Genomic DNA, 22,368 nt, shown 5'->3' with positions numbered 1-22,368 from the left:
TCGAAGACGGGTACGACAGCTAGTATAACGTAAAATTGAAAGCACATTTACTTTAAGCGTAAATATTCAAATATAATGAATGAGCTACTTTAAAATTTTGTCGCTCTTGAAATAGATTGCATTCAGTGAAATTTACATTTGGTCGAATCTTCAGCTTTTACCTTAATGTATTTAACGTCCTTCATTTTCACATTTCAATGAACTCTTCCCTCTGGATCCTTCCAACTTGAACTTAAAATCGCTTTTAATCAACACTTGTCTTTTTTTTCACTACTTAAAGAAATATCCCTGTAAAACTTTGTCATAAAAATGTCTTAAAACTTTCCAAGATTTCAGTAGTTTAAGTTGAAGACCTGCACACTTATTTCCCGGGCAGAAAATTGAGAAAAATTTTCGCGTTCTCGCCGTAAGGTAAATTCGAGATTCGCGAACGTGTAGAATACCAAATGGGAAATTCAGAAATGTCTGTCCTTTAGCGATAAGAAGACGATGTGAAACTGTGACAGTTTTATTGCTTATAATAATCACAAATGCAGTGTAGCTGACCTTAAACGCAAAGGAGATGTCAAATCATTAAATTAAAGAAAGGATCATATTTTTCTTTCTCTAAAATTTTCTTTTTAAAAGGAATTGTTTTCTTTACTATTGAGATTTATAATGAGAAACTGAGCACTTATTTATAGGTAATTAATGTAAAAAAATTTCAATTCCCAAGTCCTTAAAAAATGACGAAACTATAAAGTTGCATCACAAAGTTTTACATATACTTTGTTATATAAAACTTTTTAATATTTGTTTACGAATTGTTTGTTTTACAATTTTGTTTGTTGAATAGTTGCTTCGATGAGACACCAAACTGGAAAGAATTTGCAGTTTATCTGAAAAGTTCTCTGAAACTCGAACAACATAAGAGGAACCGAAGAGCCTACTTAAGGCGCAAAAAATTCCGCATATTTATGCAAAATTTATTTTTAAATATTCTTTGCATGAATATGGAATCCCAAGCTTTCGCCGAAGACAGGAAAAAGAAAAAGAATTATTACGAGAGACGAGTAAAAATAATTAAACGAGTCTGAAATTATTCTCACTATTGGACTTTATTTATAAATTTTTTTTTCAACTTTAAATGTAGATACGTTTTATTGCTATTTATCAGTAAATTTTTAATTTGTAAACACACTCAGGGTTGCCACGCAACCTGGAAAACCTGGAAATGTCAGGGAATTTCTATAAACCTTGAAAAAACCTGGAAAAGTCAGGGAATTCTGATTAGAATCCTGGAAAATTATTGTTTTCTAAAGTTATTGTGCTTATTCTTGAAATCTAATTTTTCTTTAATTCAATTTTCTTAATTCAATTTTTAAAGAGTTGGCTTTACAAATTTTTCTTCGCAATAATTCAATTATTTTCATAAATAATCAAAAAATTTATAAATTTACAATTATTTTCATAAATAATAAAACTCATCGCAAAATTTAAATTATTTTTAATACAATTTTAATGGAATTTCTCGAAAAATGTATAATTATTCTTAAAAATTTTATTCAAATTCATCAAAGAAATTCAATTATTTTCAAAAGTAATAAAATTCTTCGCAGAAATTCAATTATGGTCAAAAGTTTAAAAAATTTATCCTCAAAATTTCAATTATCTTTATAAATATTAAAATTTTTCTCCAAAATTCAATTATTTTCAAAAATTTTAATGAAATTCTTTTTAACAAATTCAATTTTTTTTCAAAAATTCTCCTCCAGTCAATGATTTTCAATATCTACTATTTTAATAAAATTTTCCAAAAGAAATGAATTATTTAAAACATTTTTTATAAATTTCTTTGCAATAAATCTATTATTTTCAAAAATATTCAATTTATGTTTACAGAGAAGAAGAGTCAAAAGAATTCAATTTTGAGAAACATTCAATAATTCAATAAATAATTTGTTTTTGTATTCAAAATAATTAGGTATTTAAAAAGAAATATTATTAAAAAATTCTTCTCAAGAATTCAATTATTTTCAAAAGTAATAAAATTCTTAGCAGAAATTCAATTATGGTCAAAAGTTTAAAAAAAGTTATAGTCAAAATTTCAATTATTTTTATAAAATATTAAAATTTTTCTCTAAAATTAAATTATTTTCAAAAAGTTTAATAAAATTTTTGTCAATATTTCAATTATTTAAAAAAATTTTAATAAAATTCTTGACAAAATTTCAATTATTTTCAAAAACTTTTCTGAATTCAATGAAATTTTTTTACAGAGATTCAATTATTTTTAATACATTTTTAATCTAATTTCTCGAAAAATGAAACTATTCTTAAAAATTTTATTGAAATTCGTCAAAAGAATTTTAATTATCTATTTAAAAGTTTGTTGATAAAATTCTTTAAATGAGAGTTGAATTTTAAAAAACATTCAATTCTTCAATAAATTATTTTTTTTTGTATTTAAATAATTGAATTGTCGTAGAATTTTCTAACAATAATTGATTGAAATATGAATTTCAGTTAAAACTTTAGATAATAATTGAGTTTTGAAAAGCAGGTCTCAAATTATAATCTTTGAATGTTTGAATTGTTTATACTTTTAACTTAAAATTGTGTAGATTTAATTTTTTTGTAAAAGTTGAATTGAATTTTTTTGAAGTTATTTAAAGTTTTTATTTTCTAATATATATTTCATTGAAGAATTTCCGAATACCTGAATAATCGACGAAATTTCGTAAAATTCAATTGTAAACAAAAGGATTTGAAAATGTTGAAAGAAATTTTTCAGAAATTATTAATAATAATTAATTTACACTTTATAAAGAAGAATTTTAGTTAAAAATTGTGGAAAACAATAATTGAATTAAAATAATGAAAGTAATTTTTAATAAGTTACAGTAACAATATTCTTATAATAGGTATAAAATGATGATTTTATAACAATTTTTTATAAGATGTTTAATTTCAAAAAGGTTTGAATTAAAAATGTTGTAAAATATAAATGTAGTTTTAAAAACCTGGAAAAATTCCGTTTTTTAACCTGGAAAACCTGGAAAAGTCAGGAAATTTGAAATGAGCAAAAGCATGGCAACCCTGACACTAATTAGATAATAATTTATTTCAAATATCAAGAAAATATTAATCACTTAAAAGATTAATCAAAACACATCCCTTCAAAGATGAATTTTTAAATTTTAAATTCAATTTTACAAAATTTCGATTATTCGGAAATTCTCCAATTAAAATTAGAAAATAAAAACTTTAAATAATTTTTAAAAAAAATTCAATTAAACTTTTATTCAAAAGAGTAAATTCTACAGAACTGTTAATTAAAAGTAAAAGAAATTACAAATTTTCAAAGATTTGAATTTGAAACTTTTTCAAAATTCAATTATTTTTAAAAATTCATGCTATAATGCTTTTTAATATTCAATTATAATTTAAAATTTTAACAGAAATTCATTTTTAAATTATTTTTTATTTAAAAATTCTATGAGAATTCAATTATTCATATTTGTTTCTTTATTTCACAATCAAATTAAATACAAAAATAAATAATTTATTGAATAATTGAATGTTTCTCAAAATTGAATTCTCGTAAAGTGTTTTATGAATAAATTTTTAAATAATTGAATTCTTTCGATGAATTTTAATAAAATTTGTAAGAATAATTACATTTTTCGAAGAATTCGATTATTGTTTATAAAAATAATGGAATTATTGCGAAGAAATTTATAAAAAATTTGTAAATAAATGAATTTCTTGTGAGATTTTGAAACCTTTTCAAAATTCAATTATTTCTAAAAATTCGCGCTATAAAAGTTTGTCTCTAAATTTGAATTGGTACTAATTTTTCGAGAAATTCTATTAAAATTGGATTAAAAATAATAAAATCTCTGTAAAAAGTTTGATTATTTATGAAAATAATGGAATTATTGAGAAGAAATTTATAAAAAAAAAATTGGTAAATAATTAAAATTCTTATGAAATTTTTATTATTTATTACCTATGTTGAATAAAATCGAAGCAATTTTTGAAAATCTTGTCTGCCATATTGGATCTGCCATTTTGGATTTTGAAAAATTTTTAAAATCTGGCATCTGATTCGTAATCAGCGATCCAAAAAAATTTCCCGGGGGCTCAAAAGGGTTAAATCTTGTCATATAATTGACTTATAAGAATATATTTACTTGTTAAATGAAAACTTGGACTTTAGAACTTAACATCGTATGCCAAATAAGATACTCAAATAAGTCGAAGCGAAAATCAACATCCAGTCACTGAACTTACTATTTTCCATATACAAATATTAAGAATCTTTATTTTGTATTTATACACGAACCTTTTCTGCAAATTTTCTGATTTACACTTTCGTGTATTGCAACTCTCTAAATTTGAATCAGCGAAAAGTCGCTGATTCACCAGCCCAGAGTATGCAGCTGATGAAATAGCGTATATATGTCATAGCCACATTGTGAAAAACTGCACTTCATGAAATGCCTAGACGTTTCATGAAGTGCAGGCACATTGTGAAAAAAATATTTACTTCACCATGTGTCCAATATTTTTGGACATTTCATGAAGTGCAACAGCCAATTATGCATTTTGTGAAACTAAATAAAATTTCACAATACGTCCAAATATAAAATGCATTTCATGAAATGCCCAAGTCGTTGAATGCCGATAATGAAGAAATTGTATTAACTTTCTTAGTATTATTTCTACGGTAAGTATAATCTCAAATTAAAATCTGATTCCCCACCTTAACCGATTAATTAGTCATTCATTTACAAATCAATGTCATTATCTGTCTATTAACGTAGTGTTGTTAGTACATTCGAAAAAGAAAGACTAATTACACTGGGTTACAAAAAAATGGTCATATCGTGTTTATTCAAAGTTTCCTGTGTTTATTGAAAGTTTAGGTGTCACTGAATAAGAATATACCAGTAAAACATTTTTTCATTCGGTCATTCCCTTAAAAAAACGAGTTTAAAGTGTCAAAAACCGTATTTTTAGCACTTATTGAGGCAGCGTAACAAGAAAACGCAACATGATAAAAATCTCTACAAGAGCTTAAATAAAAGCTTAAACCTTCAACTTTGAGGCTCAGAACTGAAAAGTACTTAAATAATCAATGAAAACCTCCTTAATTAAGCAGTCGCTACCTGAAATTGTCAAAAAAAGCTAGAACAGGAAGCAATTGGTAAAAATCGATTTCCTTAAGCGGATTCGGTTGCAACTTGTTATTTGAAGTTTTTTGAGGTTTCTAATGACGAATTGGAACTTAGATTTAAAAATTTCAAAATGGCGGACTGAAAATAATGAATTCACTCAATTTTTCAAAATTTGCGTTAATAATTTTAAAAAATTGAGTCCGCCACTTTGAAATTTTTCAAATCTAAGTTCCAATTCGTCATTAGAAACCTCAAAAACCTAAAATAACAATTTGCAACCGAATCCGGTTAGGGAAATTGATTTTTACCAAGTGCTACCTAACCCAGCTTTTTTGATAATTTCAGATAGTGACTGCAGGTTTTCAGTGCTTATTTAAGTACTTTTCAGTTCTGAGCCTTAAAGTTGAAGGTTTAAGCTTTTATTTAAGCTTTTGTAGAGATTTTTATCATGTTGCGTTTTCTTGTTACGCTGCCTCAAAAAGTGCTAAAAATACGGTTTTTTGAGACTTTAAACTCGTTTTTTAAGGGAATGACCGAATGAAAAAAAGTTTTTCTGGTATATTCTTATTCTGTGACACCTAAACTTTCAATAAACACAGTAAATTTTAAATAAACACGACATGACCATTTTTTTGTAACCCAGTGTTATCTAATATAAATTTTTTTAGATTTATTTCAATTTTCTTAATTATAAAAAATTAAATTTTCTTTTATTTATATTTAAATTATGGTTTTACAGATTACTTACAGTTTATTCTTTGTCGACACTATTTCACTAATCATATTGTTTATTTCTGCACATCCATATGGTTTTTTATTCGGTTTTTTACGGTAGTGTTGCTCCAGTTTTTCGAGATGATCACTCTCATTTACTACCACGCGCGTCACAGATTCGTTTTCCATTTTTTTAAAAATATAAATTAAATAATCAGTCTTTCTTTTTCAAATGTACTAACAACACTACATTAATAGACAGATAATGACATTGATTTGTAAATGAATGACTAATTAATCGGTTAAGGTGGGGAATCAGATTTTAATTTGAGATTATACTTACCGTAGAAATAATACTAAGAAAGTTCATACAATTTCTTCATTATCGGCATTCAACGACTTGGGCATTTCATGAAATGCATTTTATATTTGGACGTATTGTGAAATTTTATTTAGTTTCACAAAATGTATAATTGGCTGTTGCACTTCATGAAATGTCCAAAAATATTGGACACGTGGTGAAGTAAATATTTTTTTCACAATGTGCCTGCACTTCATGAAACGTCTAGGCATTTCATGAAGTGCGGTTTTTCACAATGTGGCTACGACATATATACGCTATTTCATCAGCTGCATACTCTGGGCTGGTGAATCAGCGACTTTTCGCTGATTCAAATTTAGAGAGAAGTGTTTCAAGACTTTAGAATTTTACATGTTTAAGAATTTTCCTTCAAATTTTAATTAAAAATTATGAAATTATTATTTTTTAAATTTTACACGCGACGACGCTCATACAAACACCCTCACAACTCAGAACACGCGCGGCCAAACATTGTAACACGTTGCGTGTACTCATCAGCATCTCATTTGCAAGCTCAACACATGGTTGTCTCATTAATGTTACGCAAAAGTGAATTACAATTAAGTTCCCAGTGACTCTTCTCAATTAGAATTAACTCTATCCTTATTATTGCATTTTTAACCTTCTGTAATTTTTTGTTTTATTTGTTTATAGAACTTTCAAATTCCAACAAAAACATCTTTGATGCAAAAATTTCCGCCAAGTTAAAGTTTTTGCAAATGTCCAAACAATTAGTGAAGTAAAAGTTTAAAATTTATAACTTAAGTTTTAATATTGAATTGTAACAAATTAATTAATTAATTAACTATATTAATTTGAATGTTCTTTCATTCATTCACTTTTTCTTTCCCTCACACTCTGAAGTTGTCTTTTATTTATACTTTTGTTTTTTGTTAACATTAGAAAGATTGTATAGGGGAGAGTTTCCAGTTGTGAGACACCTCCAGTTGTGAGACAGTCAATTTTTTTTAACATGCAATATTAAAATGCCGATTGGTTTATATAAAAACATTTCTTTTTATATGAGCCAACTTTTTCGTGTACGCCGAAGCGGATATATAAACTGTTTTTTGTTAAATACCAACACTGTGTGTGATAATCGACTAAAAAGCGTTTTTTAAATAAATACAAAGTACTTTTTTTCAAGTTAATTAATTAGAAAAGGTAAATGTAATGCATTTTCTTTTAGTGTTTTCCTTATATTTTGTGATGCAATATTGCATTGTTCCAATCTACGGTTAAAAATAATTTAATTTTCCTTTTTCAAAATAGCGCCAATTTCTGGGTGTGAGACACAGCATATCACCAGTTGTGAGACGGTGTCAACACCCATCTGGACAGCATAAAAAATACGACTTTGCAGGCATACTATTTAAATGTTGTTTTCATTTTTTTTCTAGTATTTTTGGGCATGTCAAGTGGAAAAAAGTCAATTGATTCAGCAGAAATCAATTTTAATGCTCTTGTTGAAGCTATTAAATTGTGTTTATTTGATAGTCATATTTTAGCGAATAAATATTATTATTTAGTATACAATAATATATATTATTAATATATTTAATTATTTATAGTAAACATAACGTTTTAGGTCAAACTTATTACATTTTAGCAATTTTTAATGAGTGTCTCACAACTGGAGACATTTTTTTTTTTTGAAAAAAGCGATGTGCTCGGAAAATGTATCGTAAAATTTTTTGAGTTCATCGAAACACTATACTTTCTTTTAATAAAAGTTGCGTATTTCTGTTACCTTTCGAACGGTGTATTTTATTTACAATTTCTTTTACCGGTTTACAATTTACGGGTCAAAAATAAAACCCGTCTCACAACTGGAGACTCTCCCCTACATATTATATTATTATGTTATAATTATTTTTATTTTATAATAATTAATTCAAAATTATAATGACAAATAGAAATCATCAGAATTTTTTCACATCTTTTCATTAAAAGACTAAAATTTTCTTAAATATTATGTTTTGTCAAATTAAAATTATTTTTGTTCTTTACTTCTAAAGAAAATTAGAAAATTGTTTAACAACTGTGATTAAGAAATAGAAAATTTTATTATTTAAAAATAATAAATAAATATATATATATATATATATATATATATATATATATATTTATTTATTTATTTATTTATTTTTTATTTTTTATTTTTTTTTTTATTTATTTTTTATTTTTTTTTATTTTTATTTATTTTTTTTTTATTTTGCATTATTTTTCTTTATGAATCACAATTTCTTTAAACAAAATTATTATTTTGTTTTAGAAAAAGAAGAAGAAAATTTGCACAAATCTTATTTTTAATCTTTTTTTTTTTTGGAACAGGATTTACCACAGGAATTTTTTATGAAAATAATAATTAAATTCCTTAAAAAAATTTTATTATTTATGAAAATAATTAAATGTTTGCACAAAATTTTATTAAACTTTTTTTTAAATAATTGAATTCTTTTTGGGAAATTTTATTAAAATAGTAGATATTGAAAATCGTTAAAATTAGAAAATTTGTTAAAAATTATTGAAATTAGGACAAGAATTTTTTTTTCAAATAATTGAATTTCTGCAATTATTTGAAAATTCTATTATTTTTGTTCAAAAATTTTTTCGAAAAAATGAATTTTGTTTTTAAATCAAATTTTTTATTTTATAAATATATTTTAATAAAATTTTTTAAAAATAATTGCACTTTTCGCGGAATTCATTTAAAATTGTATAAAAAAATAATTGAAATTCTACATTGTATTTTATTATTTATAGAAATAATTGAATTTTTGCATCGATTTAATTGAAAAAGAAATTAAATTCTTCAGAAAAATGTTATTATTTAGAAAATTAATTGAATTCTTGCCCAAAAAATTGATTAAAATCTTTTAAATCATTCAAATTTTGCAAACAATTTTATTATTTTCGAAAATAATTTAATTTCTCAGAAGAATTTTATTATTTTTATGAAATTAATTGAATTCTTTCCAAAAAAATGATTAAGATCTTTGAAATAATCGAATTCTTTACAAGAATTTTCTTACTTATGAAAGTAATTGAATTTTTATGAAGAATTTTGTTAAAATTTTAAAAAATAATTGAATTCCCCTGAAAAATTTAATTATCTATAAAAAAAAATTGAAATCCCCTAAAAAAATTTACTTATTTATAAAAATAATTTAATTCTTTACAAGGATTCTATTATTTTTTGAAATACTTGAATTGGTCAGAAGAATTTCATTATTTATGACAATAATTGAATTTTTGTAAAGAATTTTGTTAAAATTTTAAAAAATAATTGAATTACCTAAAAAAATCTAATTATTTATAAAAAAAATTGCATTCTTTACAAGAATTTTGATTAAAATCTTTGAAATAATTAAAATTTTGTAAAGAATTTTATTATTTTTGGAAATAATTGAATTCCTAGCAAAAATTTTAATATTTTTTATATTAATTGAATGTTTGAGAAGAATTTTTTAACATTTTTTTTTTAATAATAGAATTGTTTTGTGAAATTTTAGTAAAATAGTAATTAAAATTTGAATTCTTTTTGGGAAATTTTATTAAAATAGTAGATATTGAAAATCATTGAAATTGGAAAATTGCATTTTATTTTTGAAAATTATTAAAATTAGGACAATGATTTTTTTGACGTTTATGAAAATAATTGAACTTTGGAGAAGAATTTTGTTATTTATAAAGTCAATTGAGATTTTTACGAGAATTTTTTTAAATTTGGAACATAGTTGAATTTTTTAAGAAGAATTTTATTTTTTTTAATTAGGTATTATTTGTAATTATTTCAAAATCGATTTTTTTTAGTGTTTTCAACATGAATTTAAATTCGAAAATTTTTAAATTCTATTATTTTTAAAATTACTAATTATATTTAAAAAAAAAAGGTAGTAAGAAGTTAGCCGCGCGAATTGTTTGCTAGTATAAAATTTAATCTAATGATTAACATTAACAAAAAACAACATAAAACAATTAACAGAATCAATCTGTCGAAATAAATAAAAATAAACAAATTTTACCTTTAAGCAAGTTTATATTCATGTTTAAGAAAAGATCCCATTTTTACAAAAATAATAAGGAATTTCTAATATTTCGAACCACGATTCCAATAAATTCTTTTTAAACTCAGTTTGTAAACTTCTTGAAACAACTTCAGAATTCTTTAGAAATAAAAGTATTTACTGGACTTTGAATCAACAACGTCACATTTTATAACTTTTTACTCTCTATTGTGCTTTAAATCTAAGGAATCTCATTGTGAAGTTCAAAAAAGGCATTTTTATAATATATTGTTAAAAATCCAATAGTGAAAAAATCCAATATTGATTTATTATCTAGTGAAAGTATATAAAAATTTAATAGTAATGTTTATGAGCTAATTGTCCTTTACTCTTATGTTAAATAGAAAAAAGATTTTTTTGCCTACTTTGATAAAAGCTCACAACAGAGTCAAATATTTATTTATAAATAAGCACATGGGTTTGCATAAAGAAAGTTTTTATGAGAAAAAGAACCTCATGATTAAAAGAAAAATATATACAAAATGCAAGAGACATGTGTGACTGCTGCAGTTAGTCAAAAATTATTCAAATAACTTGTTTGCTCTCGTATAAAGCTAGATTTACCCAACGAGATCCGAGACACATAGTAATGCTGGACATCTACACTAATGAAACTGAGGTGTTAAATTTTCACTGTTAAAAATTTGTCAGATAAATCAAATTTTTTTCACTTTATAATTTCTTTCACACTGCTGAACTTATAATGAAAATCATTATCTGGACAAATCTACGAAATTTCTACTAAAATTTCTACCTTTTTAAAATTTTGTGATTTTTGGTCCTTTTTTAAAGAAATGTATTTCAAAAGTATTTTTTTTTCAAAAATCCATGCATGTTTGTTCCTATCGCTCTCCTCATCAAAATAAGACCGTTTAGAACTTGATCTATTGAGATTTAAGAAAGTTATGATTTTTTAAATTATACCTATAAATTTTTTTTATTGACCTTTTCTGTGGACTTAAAGGATTCTTTTTGATTTTATAAAAAAGAGAAAAAAATTTTAAAGTAGGTGAGAGGTATATGTCTCACTGTACGTTAAAGGGTTAAACCATTTTTAAAAATTTTATAATTAAATTAACTGAACAGCTCGGTTATGTTATAAGGAAAATAAACTTTTTCATAACTTTTTTTTGGTTTATATTGAAATTCGATCCTTGGAAGGTATAATAAATAACATAAAGAATATTTTTTATGTCACTCTTTAAAATTTATTGTTAATTTATTGTTAAAGGTTAAATTCGAATTATCAAATTAAAATAGTTTAGAAAATAAAATATGAAAAAGTAGAAAAAAATATAAAGCGAAAAATTTAATGTCTCAGTAAAAGATAAAACTCTTTTTTTAAATTACTGCACATTTCAAGAAAATTGATAAAAAAAAATTCACAGTTCTGGCAAAAAATGCTTTCATATCTTAACCTTTTTCATTAGAACGTGAAGTCTTCTTAATTTTTATTAATTTCTTTTTAAGTTTAAAGAAAGTTTTAAAAAAGTCAACAATTCCGGACAAGTTGAAACTTTATTTTTTTTAAATTTTATGATATAAAATTGACAACAAAAAACAAAATACTATGAAAATAAATTTTTTTCTTTTATTTGAGAACTTTTTTAGAAAATTTCATAGAGTTGTCCTGTTTTACGATCTTTTTATTACGAGGCTTTGAACCATTTTTACGGCCTGCCTTTTGCAAACTGTAATTAACGCAACTTTTATCAAAACTAGTTTATTTCTGTCATCAATTATATTGTAAACAAGTTAATCACAACTTATTCGATAGCAAAATGTCAGCAATCACTGATTTATATTGTTTTTTTATTAATCATTTAGCTAAAAGTAAGTAAATATTAATTGAGTTTATTGTTAAATTATGTCAATATAGCTAAAAAAATTTTTTCACTAATTCTCTTATTCCTTAGTCTTTGCCTTCTTTAAAAATCTTCAAGAAAAATTAATTCTCAACTTGAGGAAAATATTTACTTTTATTTAAACCAACAAAATACACAATACTTATTTTATATTGAAATTAGACTTTTGAATAAAATCTGGTCGTAGTATTAAAAATACAAAAAAACTTTAATAGATATCTGAGGAATTATGTGAAGAAGGAGTGTGTAAAATTTTAAAACGATTGGTTCAGTAGTTTTTTAGTTATTATGTTACACACGGGCTTAAAAAATAACAACTTTTAGGAAAACGTTTTAAAGTTTTGCACACTAAAAATTCAAAACTTAAAATATGCGCGGCTTTTTATCGAACAGACAACGGACCCTCAAATACTCATAACTTTGTCGATTGAGAGTCCCGATCGGAGAACTGGCTATAATTTTTTTCATCTAAAAATCATTGTCAAATAAATAAAAAATTAAAAGGTTTTAAATCATAATTTTTAGAGGAACTTTTTCGTAATCTTTAAACAAATACGAAATGCTTACAAAAAATTAAAATTTGAAATCCTTTTTTATTTTAGAAGTGAAGAATTTAGTGCCTTAAAAATTATATCCATTTCTTGGATCGAGACCTTCAATTTTTGCTTCGATCGAATAACTATCTTTACCCTCCCTTAAAGAATTAAATAATAAATAAATATAATATAAATAGTAAATAAATTTATTAAATAAAGAATTTATTTGAGAAAAGAATAAACAGTAACAGAATATATCTTATTATTATTTAATGTCGTTGTACATGGTAAAATGAATTGTTTCGCTCATTATTCAGATATTGGTCACGCATAAGACTTAAGATCGAAAGATCCCGATTTAACGGTGAACTGTTTCTTTTCATGTAATTTTTACATCTAGGATAAAATACAGTTTCTCTTAATACTAAATAGAATTTGTCTAACGAATCAGCACCATTTGAGATAATTTTTGGTATTTTCAAGTATGAAAGTTTTAATTGTTTTAAAATTTTAGCTTTATTATACATATCGTGGTAATCAAACTGTAACATTTCGTTCATCCATATTAATGTCTTTGACAAATATTCAGTAATAACATTTTTCTCATTTTGAGCAATTTTTTCCATATTCTTGACATAATACGAATTCGCATCTATATGTTTAAACATACCTTGAATACAATTTATTTTTAAAAAGCAAAAGAACTTAATAAACTGAAAAATATTCGAATTCATACAAAAATATTTTAAATTATCATTGTCTGTGATATTTATTGATGTTATGTTATTGTAAGCAGATTGTATGAAAAGTAAAATATGGAAAAAATCTCCTATTTCGGTTATTCTGAAATCAATGTTAATTCCTTTATTTATTTCCAGCAGCGATGAGCATGGAAAATCATTAAGTAAATAATCTGTACGATAAGAAATTTGTTGTGTTTTTAGAAAATCATAAAATTTCTGTGCATATTCTATCGAATTATTATCTTTATAATGTGAATAATCATTATTAACTGATTTTGGTAATATTTGTAAAAACATAGCAGATACTGACAAATATTTTGAATAGCGTCTGTGAAATTTTTTCTGCAGATTAATTAAATATATGGGATTTAAAAAACGGTTTTCACAGTTTGTTGTAAATAAGTGACAGTTGTCTGGAAGAGCAGGAAGGAGTAAGTCATTATAACTCATGGTTTCGAATTTATCGGGTAAAAAAGAATTAGAATAGTTTGCGAAATAAAATACAACTTTTGAATAATCACTAATCATCTTGATCTCGAAATAGGTAATCAATACGTCGATTTGTCTATTTTCAGTCAATGGATAAACATAATAATAAGTATCATTGGATTGAAGCAGATAAAAATGTTTCATTATTTCATCATACACAAACTGTTTTGTATAATGAAGATCTTCTCTTTTTATTCTTGGTACTACTCTTCTGCCTGCTATATGTGCAACTTTTCGTACCCCTGACGGCATACTATCAGCTACGATTATTACCAATCTCTTGAATTCCATCTCAGGAAGTAAGGCATCAATTGTGTCCAAATAATTGTAAAATAAACAGGGTGAACTTAACACAGACTTGCTACTACTCTTTTCTATCTGTAGACACAAATGTTTAGAATTAATAACTGTTATTTATTAGTACTCTCAACATATTTTTAATGTTTTTCCACTATATACTATATACTTTGTACGACTTTAATTATTTTTTCATATATATAGCGTAAACCAGACAGTAGTCGGACACTTTTTCAATTTTAAATATCTGTGAAACCGTATGAGATAAAGACAATTTGTTTGTTGCTAATCATGTCTAAGGTTATAAAGAAATTTAAGCTTCTGTAATTTAAAAAAATTCTTTTCTACGGTTTTTGAGGGTGGCTGAGTACTATCGTATTTATTTATTTATTTATTTTTTTATCAAAATACATCCCCGCGGTCCTACAAAGAACCATAAATGGGTTACAAGAGAAAAATAGAATTGAACAAAAAAAATGCGTTTATAGAAAAGCTAATACAATCAGAACTAAGCTGCTTAAAGAGAAAAAACAAAAATAATACGGAAAATAAAATTTAAAAAAAAACAAAATATGTTAGCTAATAGTGACGTGATTAGTTGTGCTCTCGTAGACTGACAACATAGTTTTTTACGCATTCTACAAACTTAGATTGTGACGCTACAAATAAATCCATATTCGGGCGAAAAGAATTGTACATTCGGTTTATATGATAGCACGCAAAAAAGATAGGAGTATTTTTTATTCGAATTAAGTCACTTTGGTCAATATAAAATGGTGAAACATCTCTAGATGATTACGAGGGATCCTGAAATTAATTAAGTCTAGTAGAATTCTACAGTCAATGTTATAGTTAATGATTTTAAATACAAAAATAGATGCATTGATTATGCGTCGTTCTTCCAAAGTCAAAAAATCAAAACGTTCACACAGTGCAATATAATCACACCCTCGTTGGGGGTAAAGACCGTCCTCCTTAAAAGCTAGGAATTTTAAGAAATGTTTTTGGATTTTATAAATAGGCTTAGCACTCTTTTTAGTATGGGGATTCCATATTAACGAAGCATATTCTGCCGGAGAGCGAACCAGAGCGTTAAACAATAAGGTAAAAGTTGACACGTTACTAAAGTTTCTACTGGACCTGATGAGAAAACCCAGCATTCGAGAAGCGGTAGAGACTAAGGATGTTATATGTTCGTCAAAAGTTAAGTCATAGCAAAAAGTTACGCCAAGGTCACGTGTGGAAGTTAATCGAGAAAGAAAGGTGTTATTTATTTGGTAAGGAAAAAGGAAGGGAAAATTAGATTTGTGAAAAGTTAAAATTTGACATTTAGAAATATTAAGGGGTAATTTGTTTCCAGTACACCAAGAGTGGATGGTTTGAAGGTCAGATTGAAGGTTGGTAGCGTCGAAAATAGAGTTGACTCTTCTGAAAATTTGCAAATCATCAGCAAAAAGTAAAACCATAGATTTTATATTATTCACTACATCATCAATATAGATAGTAAAGAGGGGGGAGCCTAGGGCTGAACCCTGAGGAACACCACGAAAAGGGATAAAAGATTTAGATTGAAAATTACCAACTTTGACGAAATGAGACCGATTTTTTAAGTAAATTAAGATTAAGAGTTTAAAGTTAAGAAGGATATTTAGTAGATCTAATTTTGTGTCTAGGATGTCATGGTCAATGGTATCGAAAGCTTTAGCGAAATCAAGATAAATTACATCAACCTGGAAATTAAGTTTGAAGGATTCTCTAATAAAATGAGTAAGTTGTGCTAAATTTGTTAAAGTAGATCTTTTTGGCATACAGCCGTGTTGAAATTCTGAAACGACAGGTTTAATTGCATAATTAAGAGTTGGTATGATACAAAATTCAAATATTTTGGCGAAATTGTTAATTATTGCAATTGGTCTGTAGTTCGTGCAACTCGATTTATCACTAGATTTATAAACTGGAAGAACTTTCGCCATTTTCCAAGACTCCGGGAACACACAGTGCAACAGACATAAATTGAAAAAAAGTGTTAAAGGATAAGCAAGGATAGAGGCGCAGTCTTTAGGTAAAAAGCTTGGGATTTCATCAGGTCCCGCTGTAGTAGTCGGTTTCAATGATTTCATTGCTTTAAGAACTTGTTTAACAGTTAATTGCATAAAATTACTTTCAAAGTAAGGATGGTCTTTACTTACAGTTTTGTTGGAAGATAATGGTTGAAAACTAGCATTGACAGATGAAAAAATATTAGCAAAAGTATCAACTATAATTTGAGGGTTTTCAATTTGAGTATTATTAAAATTCATAATACTCATAATACATAAGTAAGTATTCTTACTTATTTTATTTACTAATTTTTTTAACGAATGAGAAATTTTTTTTATAAACATGATTGGCATAATAGTTTTGTAGGACCGTGAAAAAAATCACACGTGGATGAAATTTAAAAAAAAATTGAATTTCACGTTTTAAACAGTATTCATTAAAAAGATTTTCTTAAGTGTCCGACTTCTGTTTGGTTTACCGTATATAGAGGGGGATAATTTGTTAATTATAATATATTACTTGCCATTAAATTCAAAACCAAGTTGAAAGTAATATTCATTACACTCATCCAATTCCCACTTTCATTTAGAATTTCTTTTCTCAAATTTTCAAGTTGGAGAAAAATGAAATCACTTTGCACTAAATCTTCGTTTTGATACAAAGACACCAAACTATTGAACCACATCAGTTGTTTGTTTAATGATGCAGCGACAAGTTGTTGTATGGCATCTGTCCACGCAGCTATGTCATAGGATGTAATATCTGATACATCTTTTATAAAACAAAATAATTTAAATATATATATTTTATGTTCATCTTTGCATATATTTCCAAATGAGCTATCATTTACATTCAGTGAAAATACAGTTTCGTTAATCCAGTTTAAATAATTAATTCCAGTGAAAGGATAATTTAGATTCTGTTTCTGAATATCATTGTTAAAAATTTCTTGCGTAACAAATAGATGTCTCGATTTAAAGCACTTTAGACTTCTGTCGAAAATTCTTTTTTTTCTACTTTTATCAAAATTGTTGCTATTCTTCTGAATCTGTTGCAGTATTGTGTTAAAATGCATTAAAAAATTTTCGCTCTCAGAATTAATGTTAAATCCAATCGAATCGCAAGCGTAATAATTGTCGAATGCTTTTAAGGATGTGTAGTTTGTTTTTTCTCTAAACAATTGTTCTCTTAATACAAATAATTCGGAGAAACTTTCACCTGTTTTTAGTTTTTTGTTAACATATTCTACTAGAGGGCAATTGGAGCAATTTGATTTTAGGTGAACTAAAATATCTTCAAAAAATGGATTCTCTTTTCTTACGTTGACAAAATCAAACGTAACACCTAACTGATCGGTTAACAACCTTTTTTGACAGTATATAGTGAAAGAATTATTTAGAATGTTTACTGGATAAACAAAGTAGTATACATTGTGAGCTTCATATAGATAAAAATTTTCCGTTATCATATTATGCATCTTACTCCAATGTTTGTTGGTAATTTCATTATCGTATAATATCCTTTTACTCTGAGATATATTTCTAACTCTGCTTATTCCATCAGTAAATTTACGTGCTATAGTTACTATTAATGGTTTATAATTTTTTCGAAATAGCCATTGATCAAGTACAAGGGAGTAATCGTAAAGAGTACAGATATCATCATCAGGCATGGATTGGTTTCTTTCCTTTTTCTCTAACTGTAAAATACCAATTTGGAAAAATATTTTTAAATTTTTAGCGCCTATTCCTTCAAGAAAAAATACTTTTGTGCAAAAAAAATTCTTAATAGACAATTTACTATTATATTCTTCTTTTTCTGAATGCTAGGGAAGAAGTTTGAACAAATTTCTGATGTATTAGTTTTACAATGTATAAACATATGTAGGCACGCAGTGAATATTATTTCTTGAATATTTCATCGGAAAATTTTTAATACTTCAGTGTTAAGTTCACGCAACATTTACTACAATATGTCCTCAAAGTCTGTGACATTTTTCTAAATGCAACAAAATTTCAAATACTTTACAGGGAAATATTTCAAAAATACTTTGAAAATATTATGTGCAAGTTTGTCTTAAAAGCAATTAGTTGGTATTTTAGAATCACAAAAAAGATTCAAAAAATCTTTTTATTAGCTTTTTATTTTTCATTTTAAATCTTATCATTAATGTAAAATGCAAATATTCTACAAGAGAAGTTATAATATTACTTATGAAAAAATAATTTTAAATTATTAGAATAATTTAAACTGCTTTTTTTCTTTAAAGTTTCTTTATTTTCGAAATATTATAATTTACCAGATTTATAAATAGGAAAATAATAAAAACAGAATCCATGTCTGGTTGGAGCTTTCGTTCTAATTGGAGCGCATTAGGTTCTCTTGCGCGGGGTTGCTGGACCTTTATCAGACACGTATCAGGTAGTAGATAGGTGTGGCTTCTAGAAACAGGTGGTATTGAGGAAATCAAATACTCGTTGCGGACCAAAACCAGGAAAAAAGAAAACATCTATTATGAGCGATTGTAAAAAGAAGAAAGTGTACCTGCGGGGTAATGCTTCGGCTAAATCCCTCACTGGTTCCGATCGTCAAGCGCTTTCAAGCGTGGGGACGGTGGCCAGTGGCCCAAGGATGCAGGAGGGCAACAACGCGTTGGTAGTACCTAGAGTTGTCTTGGACTGAGTAGATAGACGAGGAAGCACGATCAGCATCACAAGTCAAGCCAACTGCATTTCTGTCTTCAGTAATGCTTCTGCGATTGACATTGCTAGCTGCAATGAAGATCAAGATGAATACATTAAGCTACGTGAGGAAAAGGGCAGCAAGGTGCTGAAGTCCTGTGAAGTCCAGAAGAATGTCAATATGACAATCAAGGTTGGACTCAGAAGCTTAACATCGCTTATACAGGATGTGAAGGAGAAACACGCAGTAGCGACAAAAAAATACGAGAAGTTCTACCAGGGGTTAACTTGGTCAGAAGAAGCATGCACGGACCGAAGGCTGAGACGTGACCATTTTAATGCAGTAATGCTCCAAAACATTGTGCGAAGGACACAAAAAGGAAGAAGGAGGAGGGACCTCCTAAAAGGACTAAAGGCAAGGGAACCGAAACGGCACTAAAGCCAAATTCAGTCAAGAGAGGAAGAATCACAGTGATCGTCAAAGTGGCTGAAGAAACTACCTTCGCCAAAGTGCTTGCGAAAGTTCGTGAAGAGGCTGACCTGAAGGCCAGTCAGACAAGGGTTGTGGGAGCTTTATCCACTAAAAAGGGAGACCTCCTTTTTAAAATTGGAGGGTCTTTAAACAAGAGGTTGTTCACTGAAAAGGTGACAAAGGTAGTCGGCGACCTAGGTAAGGTGCAGATGGCGGACCGGCAGACTGTGCTGGAAATCCGCGACATGGACATCCTTACCGAACAGGAAGACGTCAAGGAGGCCCTAGACAAATTATCTACGGTACCAGCGGGAAGGTGACGGTTCTTGGAGACGAGAAAATGACCATTGAAAATTGTCTCTAAAATGTGTCCGTCTTTGTCCTTAAAGGGTAAAAATTGTTGCAATGCAATATCAATATTTTGATACTTTTTAGGGTTCCGTACCCGGTAGGAACTCTATTAAAACGGTTACAAAAATAACAATTTACCCACCCCCTTTAGCTCACAGTTCCTACCTAGAAAGATGAAAATTGGTATCCATGTGTATTTTCAAAAATAGATTACAGGAAAAATAAAGCGATCATGTTTAGAGTTGATCTTCATAGTGTTTTTATCGAAAAACTCGAAATTTTTGAAAATTTTTAAAAAATGCATGAATTTTTCCCTGACGACTACAGTTTTTCTACCTAGAGAGCTGAAAATCGGCATACCTATGTATTTTCACTCGTATATTACAGACAAAATATAACGGAAATGATTAGAATTGGTCTTCATGGTGTTTTCAGCGAGAAACTAAAATCTTTTTTTGCATGCTCGAAAATATTTTAACATTTGCTGGTTCTCACAATTCTTAATCTAGTGGACTGGGGTTATACATTTTTATTTATTTTTACGAGTAGATTTCAACAAACATACAGCAAAAATTATTTAACATACTTAGAAAAACTGTGCTTCAAAAAGTTAATGTTTAAAGTTTAACTTACATCGTTTTCTGTCAAGATTGAAATTTTCCCAACTAGCAGTAGCAGAATTAATCCAAATGCCGCCAAAAATTTATAACGGTAATCCATGTTTGGTTGATGCACAAATTTTTGCTTCGACACTTGTACTGGTTTACTTTTGCAATGAAAAAACTTTCTGATAAAATGAAAAATTATAAAGATTAAACAATTTTTTAACAACTTTTCTCTTATGACATTATTTTTCTATAGTTCATAAATTAAAATCGCATGTACGAAAAATATAAATTTTAATCGCTGACAAATTTGTGTGTGTATGTGGATTCATTTTATTGTGAAAAGATAACTTGGAAGAAGTTTCAACGAATTTTGGTAAAAAATTTTATGTATGTAATTGGTATAGATCTTTTTTTAATAACTTTCATACAATGATTATTGCAGTGGAAAAGTGTAATAATTTTTATTATTTACAACTATTATTGATTGCAATTAACAATTGGACTACTATTTTTTCCAATTCACCATATTTTCAACTATCAATATTTGCAACTAAGAATAGCTATAATTACAATTATTTTTAGTTTCTAATTAGAACTACCAATGGTTGCAACTAACATTCTAAAAAAATAATTAAAAAAATGTCTTTCGACGCATGTATTAATACATTTTTATAATGATAAAGATATTCTAGCATGTATATGTATGCTAGCCAGTATGCTAATCATGAAAAGTTATAAACTTTTCAATAACTTTTATTTTATGACATTTTTATTTTGAAACTCTAAACCCTATCTCATGTGCAAATAATAAATAAATGAAATCAACAATAAGGAACATTGGATCGTGATGGTAGTTATCAAACATATAATTTTTTTAATAATACAAAAGTCATTATTCAGAAATCTTTTATTTTTTTAATTAATTTTATTATAATATAAACATTTACTTAGAAGTACGTATCGCAATTACAGTAAACTTTGTATATTAATGTTAATATAAAGCGATCAGGGGAGAAAATTTTTTACCTAAAACTACGAATTTCATTATATTATGAACATTTTTAGTTACTTCAGAGTTTATACTTTCTCTATTCTAGAGAAATTTTTCGCTATTTGTAATGAAATTTTTTCTCGTTCATTTCCAGTGTGCATTAGGACATGGAATGTCTTTAAGACGTCTTTAGAACATTCTGAGGATGTCTATGTGCGTCCAAAAGATACCTTACATCCTAAAAACATCCTTAGGACATAAGATGTCTTTCGGGTGTCTTTCGAACGGACATACACGTCCATGTCCCAGTGCCCACATGGTTATTTCAACTTTTAATTTTTCAAACCATTTATTAAATTATCGTCACTATTACAACTCTCTAAAACTAAATCAGTGAAATCTGACTGATATTCAATGATTCTATTTTTACACTTTTATTAAATGAAATTTCACTGAAAAACTAAGTCAAAATTCACTGATTTTTCACTACTTAATAAACGGAAGAAACAGTTTACCAAAAAGTCGGGAACTATTTCTCAAGTCGTAGATTGACAAAATGTGGTGAAATAATTTTAATTTTTAGAGAAATTGTATATAACTTATTTAATGAGGCAACTACTAACTTTTTCAGAAATATTGGTTGTGTCCAAGACTTGAGAACTAAGTTCCCGATTTAACGGTGAACTGTTTCTTTTCATGTCATTTTTACATCTAGGATAAAATACAGTTTCTCTTATTACTAAATAGAATTTGTTTAACGAATCAGCACCATTTGAGATAATTTTTGGTATTTTCGAGTACGAAAGTTTTAATTGTCTTAAAATTTTACCTTCATTATACATATCGAAGTAATCAAACAATAACACTTCGTTCATCCATTTTAATGTCTCTGACAAATATTCAGTAATAACATTTTTCTCATTTTCAGCAATTTTTTTGATATTCTTAACATAATACGATTTCATATCTGTAAGTTTTAGGATACCTT

The 22,368-nt window shown here is 26.6% G+C and overlaps 2 protein-coding genes across 4 annotated transcripts in view; one reads left to right on the top strand and one right to left on the bottom strand.

The window, feature by feature from the left end:
* Positions 1-22,368, top strand: part of LOC122498647 (KH domain-containing, RNA-binding, signal transduction-associated protein 2-like) — a 434,337-nt gene that overhangs the window by 304,373 nt on the left and 107,596 nt on the right. The window lies entirely within an intron of this gene.
* LOC122498638 lies at positions 12,325-20,992 on the bottom strand. The gene is made up of 3 exons (XM_043606463.1): positions 20,415-20,992; positions 16,801-17,976; positions 12,325-14,318 (listed from the first exon to the last, which is right to left on the bottom strand). Exons 1-3 carry the CDS (start codon positions 20,499-20,501, stop codon positions 12,978-12,980), a joined length of 2,604 nt encoding a protein of 867 aa, XP_043462398.1. The 5' UTR covers positions 20,502-20,992; the 3' UTR covers positions 12,325-12,977.

The sequence above is a fragment of the Leptopilina heterotoma genome, unplaced genomic scaffold (genome assembly GCF_015476425.1).
Source record: "Leptopilina heterotoma isolate Lh14 unplaced genomic scaffold, ASM1547642v1 Lhet_156, whole genome shotgun sequence".
In the NCBI taxonomy this organism is placed as follows: domain Eukaryota; kingdom Metazoa; phylum Arthropoda; class Insecta; order Hymenoptera; family Figitidae; genus Leptopilina; species Leptopilina heterotoma.
This window is presented reverse-complemented; position numbering and strand designations above follow the sequence as displayed.